The sequence below is a fragment of the Ursus arctos genome, unplaced genomic scaffold (genome assembly GCF_023065955.2).
Source record: "Ursus arctos isolate Adak ecotype North America unplaced genomic scaffold, UrsArc2.0 scaffold_9, whole genome shotgun sequence".
Taxonomy (NCBI): domain Eukaryota; kingdom Metazoa; phylum Chordata; class Mammalia; order Carnivora; family Ursidae; genus Ursus; species Ursus arctos.
This window is the reverse complement of record NW_026623111.1, coordinates 78,876,834-78,896,477: the sequence shown is the minus strand read 5'-3', so window position 1 is coordinate 78,896,477 and position 19,644 is coordinate 78,876,834. Positions and strand designations below refer to the sequence as shown.

Sequence of the window (19,644 nt, the reverse complement as noted above, 5' to 3'; positions counted from 1 at the left end):
GTCATTAAAGGTGGACCCGAACCCAATATGACTGGTGTCTTCTTACAAAAAGGGCATATTTGGAGACAGACTCGCCCACAGGGAGATGCCTGGGAACGTGACGCCGGCCGTCTACGAGTCAAGAAGGAAGGGCTGCAACAGACCCTCCCTTACGACCCTTGGAAGGAAGCAACACAACTGACACCTGGATTTCTGGCTTTCTATCCTCCAGAACTTTGAGACAATACATTTCTGCTGTTTAAACCACCCGTTTTGTGCCACTGTCAAGGCAGCCCTAGCGAACAGACATACAACGTTACTGTGTAAACAATTTTTTTTTTCCAAAGGCTGAGTCAAAAATAACCGTAAGAATAAGGTTTGGCCAGTTTTCTCTCTTTGTTTTGCTCTCTCTTTCACAAGGTGTGGGTCTACGTTTTGCAAAGCACCGAGCCACTGTACTGGAGTCCCTTGTTGCGAGTGAAATGAAGCCGAACACAAGGAATTCGGATGTTTTATACTGTCGTGGAAACCCCATCAGACAGTGTTTCAAACTGACAAACATCTGAAGAGCCAGAGAAGTCCCAAGGAGATTCAAATCGATCTATATGTTTAAAAAGAAGTTTGTTTTAGAAAAGGTAACATAGATCCACAGTAGTAGAAGAAAAAAAGCCCCAAAGAATTCAAAAGAAGACGCAGTAAAAACAAAGTCTTGTTCTCAGCCTGAATCCCCAGTCTCCTTGTTTTCTCCCCCAGAGGACACCAATGTCATCCACTTTCCCGTGTTTCCTCCTCAGAGACATCTATGCATCTAAAGGCATTCTAGTACGTCCCCCACCTTCTAATTCTGTGGAAATAAGAGCATTTTAGGCACACTGTTCTGCACCTAGCTCCTTTCCCCTGATTACAGATCTTACAGGGTTGTTTGTTTTAATGACTCGCTAGAGGCAGTCCAGTGTGGTGGGCTGGGATTGTGGCCCCTGGAGTTGGTTTACCTGAGTCCTGTCCAGGTGATAGACACCTCTACCGGCTGTGTGACCTTGGGCAAGTTACATAACCAGTCTGAGCCTCGGCTTTCTCACTTCCAAAACAGGATTCACACTAGCCATATCCCATGGGCCAGTCGAAGTACTGCTCACATGAGCACACGTGAAATGGCCGAATCAGGCTTCGCAAACAGCAGAACTCAGGACAAGGTAGTCGTTTCGTGAGACCACAGAGACCCACAAAGCCATAACTTGTGATACATCCTCTGTGGTGTGATTTTCTTGTGGCTCGAATATAATTTTTTATTACCCTGAATTTATCTTGGATAATAGGGAGCTAGGGACTGGGGACAGTTGCTGCCGCAAGGGACCCCCAGCTCAGGGCAGCAGAAAGGAAGGGGACCCAGGCAACTACACAAGTGGAGTCAATTAGGTCAGTGATGGGAGAGCTATCGGAGAGGTATGGGTAGTGAGCAAGAACTTCAAGGAAGGGGACGCCTGGGTGGCTCAGTCGGTTGGACATCTGCCTTCGGCTCAGGTCATGATCCCAGCGTCCTGGGATGGAACCTTGCCTCGGGCTCCCTGTTCAGCAGGGAGCCTGCTTCTCCCTCTGCCTCTGTCGCCTACCCCCCCCCCCCCACTCATGTGTGCTCTTTCTCTTTCAAATTAAGTAAAATCTTTAAAAATTTTTTTTTTCCAGGAAGAGCCCTACTCTGAGGGCGAGGGCTCCTGCTGTCATGAACCACCCTGGCCTCTACTGGGACATCCCTCTGGCATGAAACTTTGGCCTGATAATAAACAGTACACATGAGACCATCCGTGGAAGGAAGTTTCTACATAGGTCTCCAAGCTATCTGTTTTCTAAATCTGCATTTCCCAATACATGTTTCTTTAGCATATTTCCTCTGTGGGGCACAGACGTTCCCATCCTGTATTAGAAAAGTATTTGCTGGCTGGAAGCAATGGCAAGGAGACACATTTGACAAGAACACCCGCTAAGTGGTTAACACGCAAAGCAGCCCCTTTCATTGAACGGATTCACACAAGTTCAAGTCTTCTCATTACAAACTGCTTTCAAAGGACAATTGGAACCTGAAACTAATACAGTGTTGTATGTCAGTTATACCTTAATAAAAAAAGGATAATTGGAAGAATTAAAGGTGAAGCCTTAAAAAACATCAGGTTTGGTTACAGCCAAAATTCTAATTCTTTTTGATAGGTGAAATGTCTACAAGGTCACAAGTCCTCGAATATGTTACGCCAATAATTAATTTTTGGATGAACACTTGGGCATAAGATGCAGTTTGGGCCAATGGATCACTTATTTGAAGTGATAAAGCTTGATTAACGAAATTCTAAAGCATAAAGGATTTGGACATTTTTTTGGATTCTTTTCAGTGAGATCTGACGTCATTTAAAACATTTACAGAATTCTTCTGATAATTACAGCTTGATGGCAGTTTTTACTAAGAATTTTTTTATGGTCATCCTTAAATAATACCTATGTATCATAAACACACAAGAAACACTTGAGTATAAAGCAGGGAGAATCACACTGAGCTCGAATGTGGAACATCTGAGCACGGGTTAATTTCTGGGTCGCAGCTTGGTTGCCTCACTATTGCCACCTTTATGGAGGCCTGGGCCTGGGCTAATCTAAGACAGACACTGCCAGGCAGCCTCCTAGGTGTCATGGGGCAATGGGACCCTCAGTCCCCAAAGAGATTTCCACAAACATCTGACCTTCCTCTTTTAGTTAAGTATTCTTTTCCTAGAAATTTTGATGAACAGATCTTCCGGGGAAGTGACTCTTGAGCCAAATAACATTACGTGTCCTTTATAGGACTCTATCCACTTCCGGTAGGGATCGTTCAACACCGTGTCTACAAAAAGCTAAGGGCTTTAGTAGACTAAAGTTGATGGTTTTCTCATAATCAACCTTCTCTACCTTTTATCATTCCAATCTTTATTTATTAAGTTTCAAATCTGTGCCAGACATTACGTAAGGCATTATACTAGGCAGGTCAAAGGGAACAAAAATGGAAAAGCCCCCATCTAGTCTCCATTAATTTAGTCAGGAGGGTAAGACAAGTGCTTTGCAAACGGCGTCCAAAGGAATGGTTCCAGGAAGAAAGATCAAGACCGTTGTTTGAAAGAACCACTATCTGAGCTGGCCTTGAAGGATATGTAAGTTATTTGATAAAGTATGTATCATTTTTTCTCATTATAAATCATATGTAGTAAAAATTAAGATATTACACATACAGAAGAGAAAGTGAAAGTCTTTCACAAAAGAGGAAATAGTTCAAATAGTCTAATACTAATCAGAGAAATGCAAATTAAGACAACAATGTGATATTTTCTTTACTCGCCAGAGTGGCCAAACTTGAAGAATTAGACGGTGTGAGGTACTGAAGAACACAGGGCCACGGGTCTTACCGTCCCCTGTTGGGAAGGGCAGAAGTTGAAGGGGAATCTAGCACATGTGGGCTGAACGTGGGCAAGGGACCTGCGACTCCTGTTCTAGAGTCGGCCTCGTGCAACACTCACACAGAAGCAGAAGGACATAGGAGCAAGGTGTTTACTGCAGACTTGTTGGTGAGAGGAAAAATTTGGAGCCATCCTAAAAATGCACCAGCAGAGAAATGATAACTAAAGTTGAGAGCTCATCGAGGAGGACTGTGTAAGAAGTTAACTGAAGGTGAAAAGGCGTTGAGAGCATTTCGTTGCCAAGTGATGAGGACAAGGGGTCAGGGGCTACCAGCACTTTGTGTGGGTAGCTGGGGGTGGGGGGTGCCCAGAATGCTTAACTCCCAACAAAGAATGACGCAGTCCTGAACAACTGAAAACCATCCTGCTCAGAAGCCAAGTGCACCCCCCCAAGCATCGGGGAGGAAGTGTGCGTACGTGCACACGTCAAGGTCGGTGGATCCCGAAACATGTTATTAAGTTAGAGGAACTAGTGGCAGGTACGGCATGACACCCCCCCTTTTTTTTTTTTTTAGATTTTATTTATTTGTTTGACAGAGAGAGAGCACAAGCAGGGGGAGCAGCAGGCAGAGGGAGAGGGAGAAGCAAGGTCCCCACTGAGCAAGAAGCCCGATGGGGGACTTGATCCCAGGACCCTGGGACCATGACCTGAGCCAAAGGCAGAGGCTTAACCGACTGAGCCACCCAGACGTCCAACACCACTTATTTTTTAAAAATCTTCCCCCCACCCAAACAATACAACACATACACGTTTACGTATAAAGATACGTAAAAGCGTAAAATAGAAGTCTGAAAAAAATACACACCAAACTCAAATCCTGGAAGGAACCAAGATTAAGGGTGTTGTTCAGGGAGACTTCAGCTCTATCAGATTTTCCTAATTTGGCTTGATCTAATATAAAAAAAATAATAAAATAGATTCATCTATCAATTGGGAAACTAAAATTTGAAAAAATGAAAGCAGTCAAGGTCTTCTTGAATCCAGCCTCCAGAGAGAGCCCTGTTAATAATTTGTTTTATTCTTTCATTTATTCAACTACTGTTTATTGAACCCTGGAACTGACCTAGCACTTGGATGAAGCGGGAGGGAGAGAGAAGGGGAGGGAGAGAGAGACAGAGAGACAGAGAGACTTCTCCATTTAAAACCTGGTGAGATTTGGAGTGACAGTTGTTCAGGGAGCTATTCCATGGGGAGGGAATAACAGGAGCGCAGGCCTCAAAACAAGAGAATGGTAAGTGCGTCTGAGCACCAGGCGGCGGTGTGAGTAGCTTGGGATGAGCGCCAGCGGGCAGCCATCAGGTACAGGGAGATGGAGCCGGGAGGTTGGCCGACTTACACAGGGCGCTGAATATTGACAGGTCCTTGGCTGACGGCTACAGGGAATTTTATGGCTTAATATGCACCTCTGACAGCTCCTTACATAAAGTCCTAATTGCACAGAACGGTTCCGCTAAGTTCCTATCACTGCAACTGTTGGAAACAATTTTTTTTGTTATTCTGATTTTTAGGGGGGAGAGTCAGATTTTAGAGAGCTTGAAGCTTGTAAAATTTGGAGTTATCTTTAAGAAAATTAATACACAATTACAAAAAAATAAGTAAAGTAATGATTTAAAATGAGAAATCACAAAACACTATACATTTAAAAAGCTGACAAATATCACAAACATCCCAAAACCCAGAAAAATAACTTATTTTCATTAACTGTCTCACATACTCTTATACTTTTTTCCCTCTGCATTTTTGGTCGGATTATCTTTATTTCTTCATATGATAACAATTTTAAAATACAGATTTTTTAGAGAGAGACTAGAACAATAATTTAGTCTTTCATTTGGAATATTTTTTAAAAGACTTTATTCATTTATTTGAGAGAGAGAGCGTGAATGAGAGAGCACAAGCAGGGGGAGAGCAGAGAGAGAAGCAGACTCCCCACTGAGCAGGGTGCCTGAGGTGGGACTCGATCCCAGGACCCTGAGATCATGACGCGAGCTAAAGGCAGCTGCTTAACTGACTGAGCCACTTAGCTGCCCCACATCTAGAATATTTTTAAAAAGTATTGACAGCATAGAAAAATTATTTTCAAGTTTATTGATAATGAATTTTTTTTAATTGTTGGCAAATTCTGGGACCTCTATCAAATTTCTCTGAAATATGAGCTCTAAGATTCCAGGGCATTTTACATTTTCATGTATAAGAACTAATTTTAAATACTCTTTGAATGGATGACACGTATTAACTATATGGCCAGGGTCTGTACCAGGGAGGGGCCCTGAAGCTGAGGCCTCACTGGCTTCACAGTAAACATATTTCTGGTGACTATAAAAATCATTTATGCTTCTAAGCTCTAAAAAATTAAACACTTAAAAATGTTTAGCTTTGGGGTGCCTGGGTGGCTCAGTTGGTTAAGTGCCTGCCTCTTGTTTTCAGCTCAGGTCATGATCTCAGGGTGGTGAGATCGAGCCCCACGCTGGGCTCTGCATTCAGTGGGGAGTCTGCTTAAGATTCTCTCTCTCCCTCTGCCCCCCACCCCTGACTCACGCATGCACATGCATTCTCTCTCTCTCTTTCTCAAATAAATAAATAGATCTTTAAGAAAATGTTTAGCTTAGTAAATAAAATCCATGTGTAAACCCCCATCAGGTTGGTTTATAATTCTTTTAAAAAATTATTTTGTGCAGTGGATGAATAAAGCCTCAACCCTAACAAGACTTGTATCCAATCTTTGCTACATATTGATAATGATGTGGGGTGGGGGGGGGGGGAATCTCACTATTTCATAGGCCCGCTCTTTCCATACTGTCATGGTGACGGCCAGAAAACTCTGGCCTATATTGAACTGCTGTTTCTTGCCACCTAGCTTTCCACAGATGGCCCCAGAGCTGCTCCTTGGAGTTCTATACATGATACTTAAACAACTAGTTAAAGCATTTAAATCGTATTTGTCTCTTTCCACCACCTTCAACCTCTCTTTTTATGAGAGGCTTTCAGTCCCTTTATCACCCAGGGACTTTATCTTCTCTGAAAACCTTCCAAATTTTAAAAATCTATCTTGAAGTTAAGATCTGATGTGGAAACTAAGCCTCGAAGGACCTTCCCTTACTCCAGCGGCTACGTTAGCAAGGCAGCCCAAGATTGCAGTCGTTTCTTGACAATTGCATCACGCTGCTGATTCACCCTGCGCCTACTGTTTGTTGATTCAAACTCCAAGTAAGTCATTTTCCTCTGCTGTTCTGTCACGTCGCCCCCCACTGCATTAGGAGGCTGATGTTTTTAGAATTAAGTACAGTAAGAAACCTTTCGACAACTGGGAAACGCCACCTGAAAAGAAATGCGAATAAGCAGCGAACTTCAGTCACAAACATCTATGGAGCATGGAGCAGGGAGAGGGAGTTCTGTGGAGGAGAGACCATGCCTTTGTCTCTGGTCATTTCCTTAGCTCGACTGTTTGCTCCAACTTCCTGCTTGTTAGCTCTGTGACCCCACACACAGCAACCTTAGTTTTCTCAGCAGTCAAGGTGACTAATAACAATGATATGGTAAGAAAGCCCGTTTGTTTTCATATACTGGAACACTGTCTTCTTTCACAAACTTTTTTGTTTTAGATTTTATTTATTTATTTGAGAGAGACAGAGACAGAGAGAGCACAAGCAAGAGGAGCGTCAGAGGGAGAGGGAGAAGCAGACTCCCCGCTGAGCAGGGAGCCCACCCGGGGCTTGATCCCAGGACCCAAGCTGAAGGCAGACGCTTAACCCACTGATCCACCCAGGCGCCCTTTAACAAACTATTTTTATAATTCTTTAACTTTTGCAGAAGAGAGTAAGATATAAGATTTGCTAAATATAAAACATATTATAAATAGCAAATCTTGTATCTTATGCTAGATAAGATATGCCAGGCATTGTGCTAGGTATGGGGATAGTTTGGAATAGTCTGAAACAAAAAATTTAAAAAAATTCTTTTGGTCTCATTTTTTCTGAAGAAGTAAAAAAGAGCAAGAAACTACTATTTATAACATACATTCAAGCGACGTTATATTTTTTTCTCCCCAGGGCCCACACATTGCTATAAATATGTCTCAAGGCTAATGGAGGTAACAGAGCAGAGACTCATCAAGCTTCAAAAGAATATTTGCACTGGGTTTATGAGATTACCAAAACCAGCAGTTGACCTTGAAGGAAACAGTGGTATTATCCCTTCCACGATATAGTAACAAATTAGGAAACACCCACCCACTAAAGAATTTTCATCGTTGCCTCTCAGTTAGGTACAGGAAGCGAGCTCAACCACAGAGAAAGGCCGACCAGCTGGATCCAGCAGGCTAGTCCTCAAGTCAGCGCCTTCTCCCACTCCAGGGCAGTGCTCCTTTGTGCTAGAACCTTCTCGGAGATTGCCCCGGCATTTTGGAGTCTTCCTAGTTTTTACCCCACTGAGTTTTATTGTCTTAACTTAATTCACTGATGGAAGTTGATATTTCATTTTGCTTTATCCTTTAAAGGAGAGGCTTTCAAACTTTTTGAATCAGTCCACAGTATAAAATGGATTTCTCTCTCTCTCTCTCTCCACACACACACACACACACACACCCACCCACACACACACCCACCCACCCCAGAGTATTACAGGAAATGACACTACTTTTCCATAGGATACTTACTATTTACTATTTTCTTTTCTCCACTGATTTTTGACAAACATTGATTGTGATCCACTAAACTGACTTTAGGGACACTAATGGGTTGTACCTGGTGTTTGAAAAACAGTGCAAAGCCTTGCTACTCAGTGCCTGGCAATTTTGTTAGAAATGTACATTCTCTGGCCCCTACACCTGTTAAGTTATAATCTGTACTTATTTAGAGGCCCATATGATTGATAATGCAGTTTAGAGAAGCACAGAGGTCAAAGACTCTTGGTCCTAAAAACTCTGATTTGTTTCAGTAACTTCGATGGTTTGAGTTCACCGTGTGTCTCGTCGACAGGAGAGTACACAGACGGCAAAGAAAGTGCTTAGTGGCTTTAAAGTTCCAATGGGGACGAAAGAGAAGGGTTCGCAGGCTAACATGGTCAGAAGTCTCCCAAATAGCTGCACTCTTAGTGATACGGACAGCAAATGGTATAGGAGGGGGAGCTCACACGGGCTGGCATATCAGGGAAAGCTTTGTGGAGGAGGACGATCATGAATGGGAGCTTCAAGAATCAATACAGGTTCCATTAAGCGAGAGAAAGGTCATTTTGATGGGAGAGATGGCATAAGCAAAGGCACTGTGGTTAACACATGCATGGCATATATAGGGAACAGAATGCCTAGTTGGAACAGAGGCTTTATATAGCGGAGTAACGCCAGAGAACACTGGAAGAGCAAGTGGCACAGGAAGTGATCGTACATGTTAAAACATGAGCCACACACCCAGTTAGATTATATATCTCTTGGTGAGAAAATGTCTTACTAACCCACATCTACAGATTATTCATATATTTCATGACTTATTCTTCCCCTTCCTGGCAAAGAGAAGTGACACAGAACCTACGTTCGGTCCCACCAGAGTTATAAAGAAAACATATATTTCAATCTAAAGCAAGAACAGACTCCTGATTGTGTGACAGCAGCTGAAAGTCCTTGGAGTTGAAGAGCCAATAAAAACACTCTAGAGAATTTTCTCTTTTTTTCTTCATTTTCAAAATTATTCTCACTTTTGAATGACATGGACACATTCTCTGTGACCTCTAGACTAAAGACGGCAACTGAATACCAGATGATGCCACTCCCCTTTATAAAGGCCATGGATAATACCACTGATCGATCTGTTTTCTTTCTCGCTAAGGCTATCCTTGGCCTCAGAACCCTTCTGAACACAATGGTGATAGAACATAAGATGAAACTATTGGGCAATTCTACACCAAGCAACCGTAACTTGGGTCACTCTGTGCTTAGCCCTGGAGTTTTCTGCAGGATTGCTCGGCTGCTGATCTCCTTCACGTACATTTGGTCATATGGTTGGTGCTGGATACGATGACTTTTTTGTGAAAAATAAAGCTCTTGGGCCTCTATGCCATCAAAAATCATGGGTTCAGGATAAGGAAAAGCCTTGTCAGCTCAAGAACTATCAGTGCCACAATTAATATTGTACTAAGGTCACGACAATATCTAGGATAAGACAGTGTTGTGCATATAAATACATGCAGTCCCCTATTCACACATGTGAGCTTATTTTTCCATTGATCATAGCAATGAACCCTGTCCAAGTGGGGAGAACCAAACAGGGCGTGCAAAAATTTTGAACATTTGAATGAGGCCTAAGAGAGGCGTAAGTGTGATGCTGAGGTTAGGCCGAAGATCAGCTCACCACAGTCCTTCCAATAAGGAGGTTTCTGTCATGAGCCCCGCTGGTCTGTGGCTTTTCATATTGCCATCTGAATGCCCACATTTACATGCACTAATAGCAGGGCTCCACGGCGAGGCCAGCTGCCCCAGGCATCAGGAGACATACCTGAGTGATGACAGAGGCGGGGTTCTGGCTAGCTGGTCAGACAAGGACCTGAAGGTGGGCCCCAACGTTTGTTGGTTTTTTTGGGTGGGAGTCAAGGCTCAGCTAAAGGAAAACAGGGCGGAAAGGAAGCAGAGAATTCTGTGGGAGCTGGCGATCAGGGCGAACCTGTTCTCAAAGGAGTCCGAGGAATGAGGCAAGCGATTCTGAGAGATGGAAACACAGAGACAGAGGCAGAGACTCAGATATTCAGAGACGAAGACTGGCACAAAGAGTCGGAGACACAAAAGGGAAGAGCCATGTCCAGAGAGACAGAGACATAGCTGCAAAACTCAATGCCAGAGCAAGGCACAGGGGCTCACGCAGATAGCAGAAGCACACGGGGGTGGCTTAGGGCACACGAAACAGAGGGGTGCATGGTATTCAGGAGACAGAGGCAGAGAATCCGAAGAGAGAGAAGGACACAGACACGTAGAGACCCGCAGAGCCTGACTCGTGAGTGGATTGACCCACCAGGCAAGACAAGGGCTTGGGAGAGCAGAGGGGCCACGCCATGGCCTGGGGGTAGAGGGGCAACTTGCATCTCATTCTAGCACAAGTCCTTCCGTCCGGTCCCCAGGTCAGCCACCCCGGGGCAGGAATGGTCACAAGACTACAAGAGCATTATTGATCCCCAGGGTTGGGGCTCAAACTATCTCATGGGTAAGAACTTGCAGAGGCCTGGAATGGCTGGGCAGAGACCCGCACCAGAGGCTTTCTCGGGAGGCTCATCCCGAGTGGAATCCAGCTTGACTCCGCACTCGTTCTCATTACTCTGTTGTTTGTACTGCCTAGAGTGCTGCTTGCAGGTCATTGTCCTTGGACTGTAGTGGCTGCCGGCAAGCTGCCACTGTGGGCTGCTACAGGAGCCAGGGAGGGCCACTTTCAGCAAGCTACAGCTACAGGAAAGACCCCAAACTTTGGGGGATGAAAAAAATACAGACAGATCCTTGTTTTATTAATTATCTCCTCTGGGTTGCACGGCTCAGATGAGACCTCTCGCCAATGTCTATTTGCCCCACCAGTGCAAACTTTTGGTCTAAGGTGACAGAGTGAGTCTGAAGGTAATAAATGCAAATACGTATCAGGGTTGGTGTGGTAGAGGCTGAAGTCAAGGACCTTACATTCTGGTCTTGCCTTTGACTCACCTTGGGGCAATTCAAACCTTCGGACAGCCGCTCTTTGCCCAGTGGCGGGTGGGGGCGGAGCAGACAAAGATGAGTAAGCTACAGTCCCGCTCCTCAGGGGCTCGCCATCAAAAGGAGTTTCCTGTGCTCAGCTTGGAGCAGGTGGACAAACCTCTTAGAGCTTTAGGATTGACAATTGCAAAATGGTTCTATGATCTGGAGAATCAAACCCAAAGCATAGACTCTCCTGGTGGTGAGTCAGAGCCCTACAAGCAGTAAGATGAACCTCAGACAACTTTAGTGATGTATAGCAGTAAAATAAACAAAGAATGAATTAAAGGACCCTTGTGACATTAAGGTTTTCAAAATTCCTTTGACGTTATTTGGAAAAATCACGCAAAAGCAGAACTCATTCTTAGTTGCATATGAACCGCTTCCTGGGCTTTGCCGAGTGGAAGGACTGGCTTCCACCTCTGTTCCTTTCTTGTTATTCCCAGGTTGTCATTCTAGTTCCTTATTCCCCAATCTGTAAAGTCCCTGACTAGTCAGCTTTCTTGGCTCTGGTCCCATCGCTCCCTATCGTGCTCAACTACCAGATTAATCTAAAAACAAACCATGATGACCATGTCGTCCCACATTCCTACAAGCATTCAGTAAGTCCATATTGTCAAATGGAGGTTGACCAAGGTCCAAACTCTTAATCTATGTAAAGCCTTCTGGAATTTGGACCAACCTAAATATCCAAACTTTAATAGAGGGAAACAGGCTGACCTGGGGAAATGCCAGACCCAGAACATGTTTTGACATAGACTAAAAAGTAGATGATGGAAAAATATCCTACCAGAAAGCAAGAGAAAAAAATATATATGTAGTATGGCCACAATTCAATCTGTGTGTGTGTGTGTGTGTGTGTGTGTATTTACAGAAAAATATTTTTGAAAGACTGGAGACAAGTTGAACAATATATCATTCTGGGTGGTTGTACATGGCTGACTTCTTGGGTGCTTTTATTTCCCAAATTTTCAATATTTAATATATATGATTATTTTTTAACTGTTTATTGTGAATAACTTCAGAAAGTAGAAAAATAGCATAAATAATAGAAAAAAATAATACGCATATTTAAATAATACCCATATTTTAGGTAGAATAATTTTCAAAATTTTGCCATATATTCTTATATATTTTTGGAGGAACATTTTAAAAGTTAATTATGGAAATCATGACACTCTGAGTAGTTCAGGATGTGTCTCTAAACAGTGACATTTTCTTACCTAACCGTACTATTATCAAAACAAATTAACTTACTGCTCTTATGCTTTTTAACGTTATAAATATTTTTTAAAAGATTTTATTTCTTCATTTGAGAGCTGAGTGGGGAGGGCAGAGGGAAAGGGACAAGCAGATTCCTCGCCGAGTGTGGAAGACGTGGAACTCAATCCCACGATCCTGAGATCATGACCTGAGCCGAAATCAAGAGTCCGATGCTTAACCAACTGAGCCACTCAGGCATCCCTAAAGTTATCAATATTTTTAAACAAAAAGGTCGGAAAACTGATGGGGGCAGGCTCTAGTGGGCAGGTGGGCAGGGAGAACATATGACCACAGAGATTCTGGAGGTGACGGGAGCAACACGGTTAAGAGTCCGCCAGGTGGACTGTGCTGGTGTTAGACGGGTCCGTATCAGGAGTTGGAGCCAGAAGCGTGTGGGCTCAGAATAGGAATTTATCCTCTAGTGGAGTTGGGAAGAACAAGAAATTGCAGGCTTTTTTTTTTTTTTTTTCCTTAAAGGCTAAGGCTATGGCTCTGACACTAGAAACTAGAACAGGAAAGGCAGGTGGACGTTTCTCCGACAATGAGGCTGCTGGCGGGGACTCGGAGAAGTAGAGCCCAGAGTCAACTGAATGAGCGCGCTCCTTAACTGCTGGGTCCCTGGGATGAGAGGCTCTGAGTCATGTGGGCTTCTTTAGTTTTCTGAATACCCCCCTGATTTGCCACTTTTACCCCTTTTCTCATGCCATTTTCTCTTTAGCAAATGTCATCTTTTCTGACGTCAACTGACAAACACCTATCGGTTCCAAAACCATACTGTCCACAACCAGGGATGTCCTTCCTTCTTGCCAGGTGCTGTGCACTTGACCTACACACGCTCACGGCCCTCAGCCCCTCTCCCCTGCACCCCAACTACACGTGTGTGGTTAGATAGTGCGTCTCTGTCCTCTGTACTGTAAACTCTTTGAGCGGACAGCCATTTCTTCATTTCGGTGACCCCACACTGCCTTGTCATCATTCAACGGCTGGATCTATGAATGGATGGAAGAGTGAATGAATGAAACAAAGGGACCCCACTCGATGTGGAGAACCTTTGTGGACAGATTTCCATATGTAAGTAGAAGGAAGTCACCATCACCCATAGAGGAACAGAAAACACAACAACTGAAGAGGAAGTTCGTTTGAGTCAAGGAGGGATTGAACCGTATACCGGTGACATACTCTGGTACGGCCACAGGAGAATCACCTTCCGTATTTAGAATCCAAGATTGTAGAGTTGGGCACAGAGGAGGAGCAGGCTTTAGTGCTCTACTTGGTATCACAGCTCTGTGAACAGATTCCTTTAAAACTTTGACTTGAGGGGCACCTGGGTGGCTCAGTCGCTTGAGCCTCTGACTCCTGATTTCATCTCGGTTGGTGATCTCAGGGTTGTGAGATCAAGCCCCTCATCGGGCTCCGTGCTGGGCATGGAGCCTGCTTAGGATTCTCCCCCTCCCTTTCCCTCTGCCCCTCCCCACCTGCTCACTCTTTCTCTCTACAAAAACAAAAAACAAAAGCAAAACTTTGACCTTACCACACTTTTCTTAGCCTTCTGTTTGTCTAGCTCTGAAAAATGGAATCTACACAAAATTCAATCAATTTTTGATTAATTAGGCGATTGGCCTGGCTCTGTGTGCATGAGTGTGCTTATTATGTGAGGCACATGAAAGAATAATGTCTTTTAGTAATAACATTTTTTGGTTGTAGCCGTCACAGGACTTCTTTTTGTCTCTCAGTTCATACTAGTACTAACAGGTAGTGCTAGTGCAGGAAGAAGAGACAAGTGTGAGGACAATTAGCAAGCTGCATTAGCGGGCAGGCATGCGGGCCCCAGAGCAAAACTCCTGGATTTAAAGGTTTTTGAGCATGTGACCTTGGACTTGTGATGAAACTCTGTCCTTCACTTTCCTCATTTATAAATGGACATGATACAGTGTGTGAATTTAATAAATCATACATGCAAAGGGCTTAAAATAGTGCCTGGCACATAGTGACATCCAATAATGACTCGTTGCCATTATTAGAACATATAGCTTCTTCGATCAGTGCAACGAGAATCAGCTTTGGGGTAGGCTCGCGGGCCTGTCCCTCAGCTGCACCCCTATGACGTCTGTGACCTGCATGGTTCACCGAACTTATCTGACCTCACTCTCTGCCTCTATGAAATAGGTATAATCATCCTACATTGAAAGGATTATTGGGAAAGCTAAGGGACACAATGGGCGTAACCGGCATGGCATTGGCATAAAGGATAGTCAATATCACAACCGATTCTCTGGCACCTCCAGCAACCGGATTTTTCTGCTAGTGAGTCTCCTGGTACATGAAGCTGAATGCCAGGACCTTCTGAAGACCGGCGCTAGTGTATGCAAAACGTGTGCCTCACAATGACGACTCATTTTGGTTATTATCATCTGTTCCCTGAGTCAGCAAACCAACACCTGAGGGCCAGATCCTGCCGGGGTACAAGTTTCTGTATTTCCTGCCAGGGTACAAGTTTCTGTATAGATTAAGAGACAAGAATGGTTTTACATTTTTAAATGGTTGGGGAAAAGAAAATAGAAGAATATTTTGTGACTCATGAAAATAATATGAAATTCAAATTTCAGTGTCCACAAATAACCGTGTGTTTGAACACTGTCACGGTCACTTGTTTCCGTGTTATCTATGGCTGTTTTTGCATGTCAGGGGCAGATATGAGTACTTGTGGACAAAAACATAGAGCCTGCAAAGCCTGGAAAATTTATTATCTGTTTTTTTACCAAAAAAAAAAAGCTTGTTGACCCCGATCTGGTCTAACCTTCTCTTACACGTATGGGGGTAGAGAAATTAGAGACTTATTTATTTATTTATTACATTGTCCTGTAGGAACCTTTGTTATAGTCGAAGAATGTCTGGCACTTTAAATTATTGACTAACTAGCAGTTTTAGAACTAGTTATTTATTTAGGTGACCTATCTAGCATTCACTACTTGTTTCATTTCCCCATCGCCTCATTTTGAAAGCAACAAACAGCCTGGCGGTTCCCAGCCCACCTCTTCCTTATCACTGACCACTCTCTGCACCCTGTGCCCCTCCCTTCCTCCCCACCGTCCATCTCCTCCCCAGTCCCATCCCGCCAAAGTGTGAGCAAGGCTGAGCAATGATCGCGGACGATTTTATTTCTCCTTTGCTTTGGACACATTAATACATTTAGGATTAAAGAAAATAAATGTTTTTATTTTTTTTTAATTTTTAAAAAAGATTTTATTTATTTATTTGAGAAAGCATGAGTATGGGGAGGGGCAATGGGAGAGAGAGAGGCAGACTCCCCGCTGAGCAGGGAGCCCAAGGCGGGGTTCAATCCCAGGACCCTGGGATCAGGACCTGAGCCACCCGGGCGCCCCAGAGAATACGTGTTTTTAGATCGATGCTCTATAAACGAGACTCAGAAATGCATCTGAGTTGCTCGATTTCGGTACTTCAGAAAGGAATAAACCAATGCTCTGAGTAAGCCACGTGTGTCCTGGAAAGGCAAGTGATGGATTGATTTGCTGGCGCTCAGGGTTTAATTTTCAAAACTTACATTGTGCAGAGCCTGAATTAAAATAGGGACCAAAGGGCAAGGCTGTATAATATCTCTCTAAACATCACGTTATCTGTTTATATCTACCCAAAATACAAACATAAGAATCTACCTAACAACTCAAGTAATAGATTTAAAATAATTTAAAAATTAAGTCACTAAAACCTGCCACCTATTATTTAGCAATTACATGAAATCATTTTGTTTTTAGGGCTCTTTTTAAAAATGGAATTAAGCTGAAGTTTTAGTATAGATCATACCTAATCACTGACTTAAATTTCCAAAGAAAAAGTTTCATTTATATTCAGAATTCTGTCAGGGCCAACCGGTCACTTTCAAGTTTTCTCAGATATTAATTATCACCTGCAAAAGGTATATCAGCGATGTCCTGAAGGGGCAAGTACTTGTTCAAGTCCATTATTAAATTTTCAGGAATTTTACAGGTAGGTTGTTAAGTCGTTGACAGCTTGAAATTGCCCATGGTAGGAGTATTTATACCAGGGAAATAGGCAGACCCTAGAAATCGTCCCTCGTCCAAACGGTTTATTGGCACCCCATTATATTTAAAAAAAAAATTATTATATTTTTAAAACATTGTATTAAAAAAAAAACCATGCTCCTGAAGGTTCTTATTGGGGGGGATGAAAATATTCTAAAATTGATTTATGGGTTTGAACCACTCTTTAAAGTCACTAAAGGGGCGCCTGGGTAGCGCAGTCCTTAAAGCGTCTGCCTTCGGCTCAGGGCGTGATCCCGGCGTTCCGGGATCGAGTCCCACATCGGGCTCCTCCGCTATGAGCCTGCTTCTTCCTCTCCCACTCCCCCTGCTTGTGTTCCCTCTCTCGTTGGCTGTCTCTCTGTCACATAAATAAATAAAATCTTTAAAAATAAATAAATAAATAAAGTCACTAAAAATCGTGGATTTGTACAATTGAAAGGAGTGACTTTTATCTGTAAAGTACACCTCAATAGAACTGTTAAGCAAACTACTTCCAAACCAACAAACAAAATGTCAACATTTATTAATGGCTTTAAGATTCAGGGACATACCCAATAAATGAAAAATAAAGCCACATTTTTTCCAGCACTTCTGATGGATATTTACTCTATTCAGTGACTCCCAACCTTGGTCTCTTTCTGGAATCACTTGGGGAGTGTAAGAAGAAAACGCTCACTCCCAAGATACTAATGTCATTTGTCTGGCAAGTGGCCTGGACGGGAATTTTTAAAAACTCTCTGTGTGACACTAGTGACAGCTAAGGTTGAGAACTGACACCGTAGAGCAGTTTTCCCAGATAATTGTAGCTTGTCTGTTGTTATGGAAACCATCCTCAAATGTTCAATACATTTCCAGGTCTTCTAAAATACAGAAGTCTGGGCGTAAATGCACCTGTTTGGGGTGTTTCTGGGCTATACTGAACGTCCATTCTTTGACCACAGAGGGAAGGCACAATTCTGTTTTCCTTGTGGGTTTTACCCACAGTCGCTTCCTGTTTGGGGCAATGGTGGAAAGAAGAGACATCATCTAGCCCATCCTTGTCATCCAAGGAGGTGACAACGTCACTCAAGCATAGAACGTGGGCTCAGGATGGTTTAATTAAAGAACCAGAACTGAATACCTTCTTTGTCTCAATGCTCAGGGGCATCTTACCCTTTCTCTTCGGAGATTCAACCTAGAAGAACAGTGGTATCCTAGAACTCTGGATTCCCAGTAAGGGGAGTTGACTTTATAGAAAATTCTAGCTGTTATCTCTGATATATCTTGTGAAGGTAGAATTCAAGTCTGAGAACTCTGTCTTAAAATCTGAAGACGGGACTTTATTGAGAACTTTTACAATAATATCACACAAAAAGATACAGTCTCTGCCATCTTAACGCAGAGATTTCATCCCTGTTTCAGTGTTTCTCTGGTGAAGAACGTAGGCTTTTGCAGGTTGAAATCCCAGCTTTGCCATTTGTGAATGTGTGACGTAGGCAAGTTTTTCAACCCCTTTGGTGCCATTTTCTTCCTTTCTAAGATGGAGCTAACAACTTCTCTGTCACTGGGTTGCTGTGGAGATAGTGCTGTTTATGAAGAGGTGCTGGTCTTGCTTCTTGTGAAGCACAGGTGTCAAACCCAGCCCCGTTAGGATAGTTCTGGCACTTCCGAGTAAAGGTCCAGTTTCTCTAGGAAACCCCCTGCACCTCTCTTGTGTAATCCTTGCTTCTTTTATTAAATACCCTGATGGGTTGCCTCACCTGGTCCCTTCTTCAAGGCAGGACTACAATGACTCTACCTACCTAAACTTATAACCCGCTTGAGGCAGAAATTCCAGCCTCTTCCTGACTTGTATTTGAAAGGCTCAAAGTTGTGCCTACAGACGAGTGTACATACAGGAGCTCGCAAACGCAGTGTCAGGAGAGAGAAACCCAGATGGGACAGTGCAGACACTTCCTCATTCTTTCTCTTTTGAAAAAGTCCCTCTCCCATGCAGTAGGCTGGGCTTTCTGTTCATCTTACTGGCAAGGCAGCCCTTCTACTGTCAGTGGCTTAGAGACCCACACTTTAGAGCAGCGCTTTTATTCATAAACCAGATCCATATCAAGGAAACCCAGCAACATCAACTCACACATCTCCATTCTGCCCCTAGTCTCAAAGAATGCCCAACATTTGATTTTCGTCCCATTTTCTCCACTTACGTGTTTTCACACCTGGGAAAACACTATATGCTTTTCAAATGCAATTGGTCCCGAGCAGCAAGACGCCCACAGCAGGCACGAAGGAGGTAGTGGAAAGCAGAGAAGCCCGAGGTGGCAGGGCGCTAAGGAAAATCACCCGAAGCCAGCATTTGGGTGGGAGTTGGGAGTCAACGCGCCCCCAAGCAGTACTGTGCAAAGAGGACCTGCTTTCTTACCCCAAGTCCTGGAGCAGCTCAGCTTCTCCATCTGACCTGCTCCACAGATCTGAAGGATCCTGGGCGCTCATCTTCCCTTCTAGAGATTCTGCTCTGCCCATTCGCGCTCCTCACGGCCACTGCGCCCCTGCCAGGTGCTACGGGAAGAGGCAGAGAGAGAGATGGGTCCTCCCGCTCCTCACTCTCTGCTCCTCTGAGAGAAGCCTGCTGTGTCTGTGAGTCTCCAGCCAGCGAGGAAGTGAAACTTGTTACTCCTCCCACTGACACTCACCAGCCTGGCCCCGGGGCACGGGCAGGAGCCCTCATCCAGGAAGTATGCAAACTTAGGTAGGGCCTCTCAGGACAGCACCCTGCATCGTGCACCACGCAGTTTCTGTCAAAGGACATAATGATGAAGTCACACCAGCCGGGATGGACTATCCATTCAATCTCTTTTCCCGAGAGCCTGGCAGGAGAGGGCACGGGCGCCCCCACCTTCTGTCTCCCACACAAAGGGCTCCGAGGAAGCTTCTGTATCAGGAACATCTTTACGGTGGGTGAAGACATCAGTCAAATCCCTGGCCTCGACTCTGAAGTCTGGTTTTTAGCACCATCTCCGTATTTCTGCCTCGATGACCCAAGCTCTCCGACACGCCCCTGACGTTCAGATGGGCCTGATTCCGAGACAGTGGCTGTGTCCCGGGGTGGGGGGGCGGACATTGGGTGAGAAGGCAGCGAAGTTGGAGAGGCCAGCCTGTGCCCGAGCCTCCGCGCTCCGCGTCCTTCCCGGGGCT

At 44.1% G+C, this 19,644-nt stretch overlaps 1 protein-coding gene across 1 annotated transcript in view; it reads right to left on the bottom strand.

The window, feature by feature from the left end:
• DAPP1 (dual adaptor of phosphotyrosine and 3-phosphoinositides 1) overlaps nucleotides 1–19,085 on the bottom strand; it is a 47,178-nt gene extending 28,093 nt beyond the window's left edge. Inside the window, exon 1 of the mRNA XM_026509666.4 lies at nucleotides 18,872–19,085. Within this exon, the coding sequence (XP_026365451.1) occupies nucleotides 18,872–18,972 (101 nt within the window). The 5' untranslated portion in view covers nucleotides 18,973–19,085. The remainder of the gene's footprint in view (nucleotides 1–18,871) is intronic.
• Nucleotides 19,086–19,644: the final 559 nt, after the last annotated feature.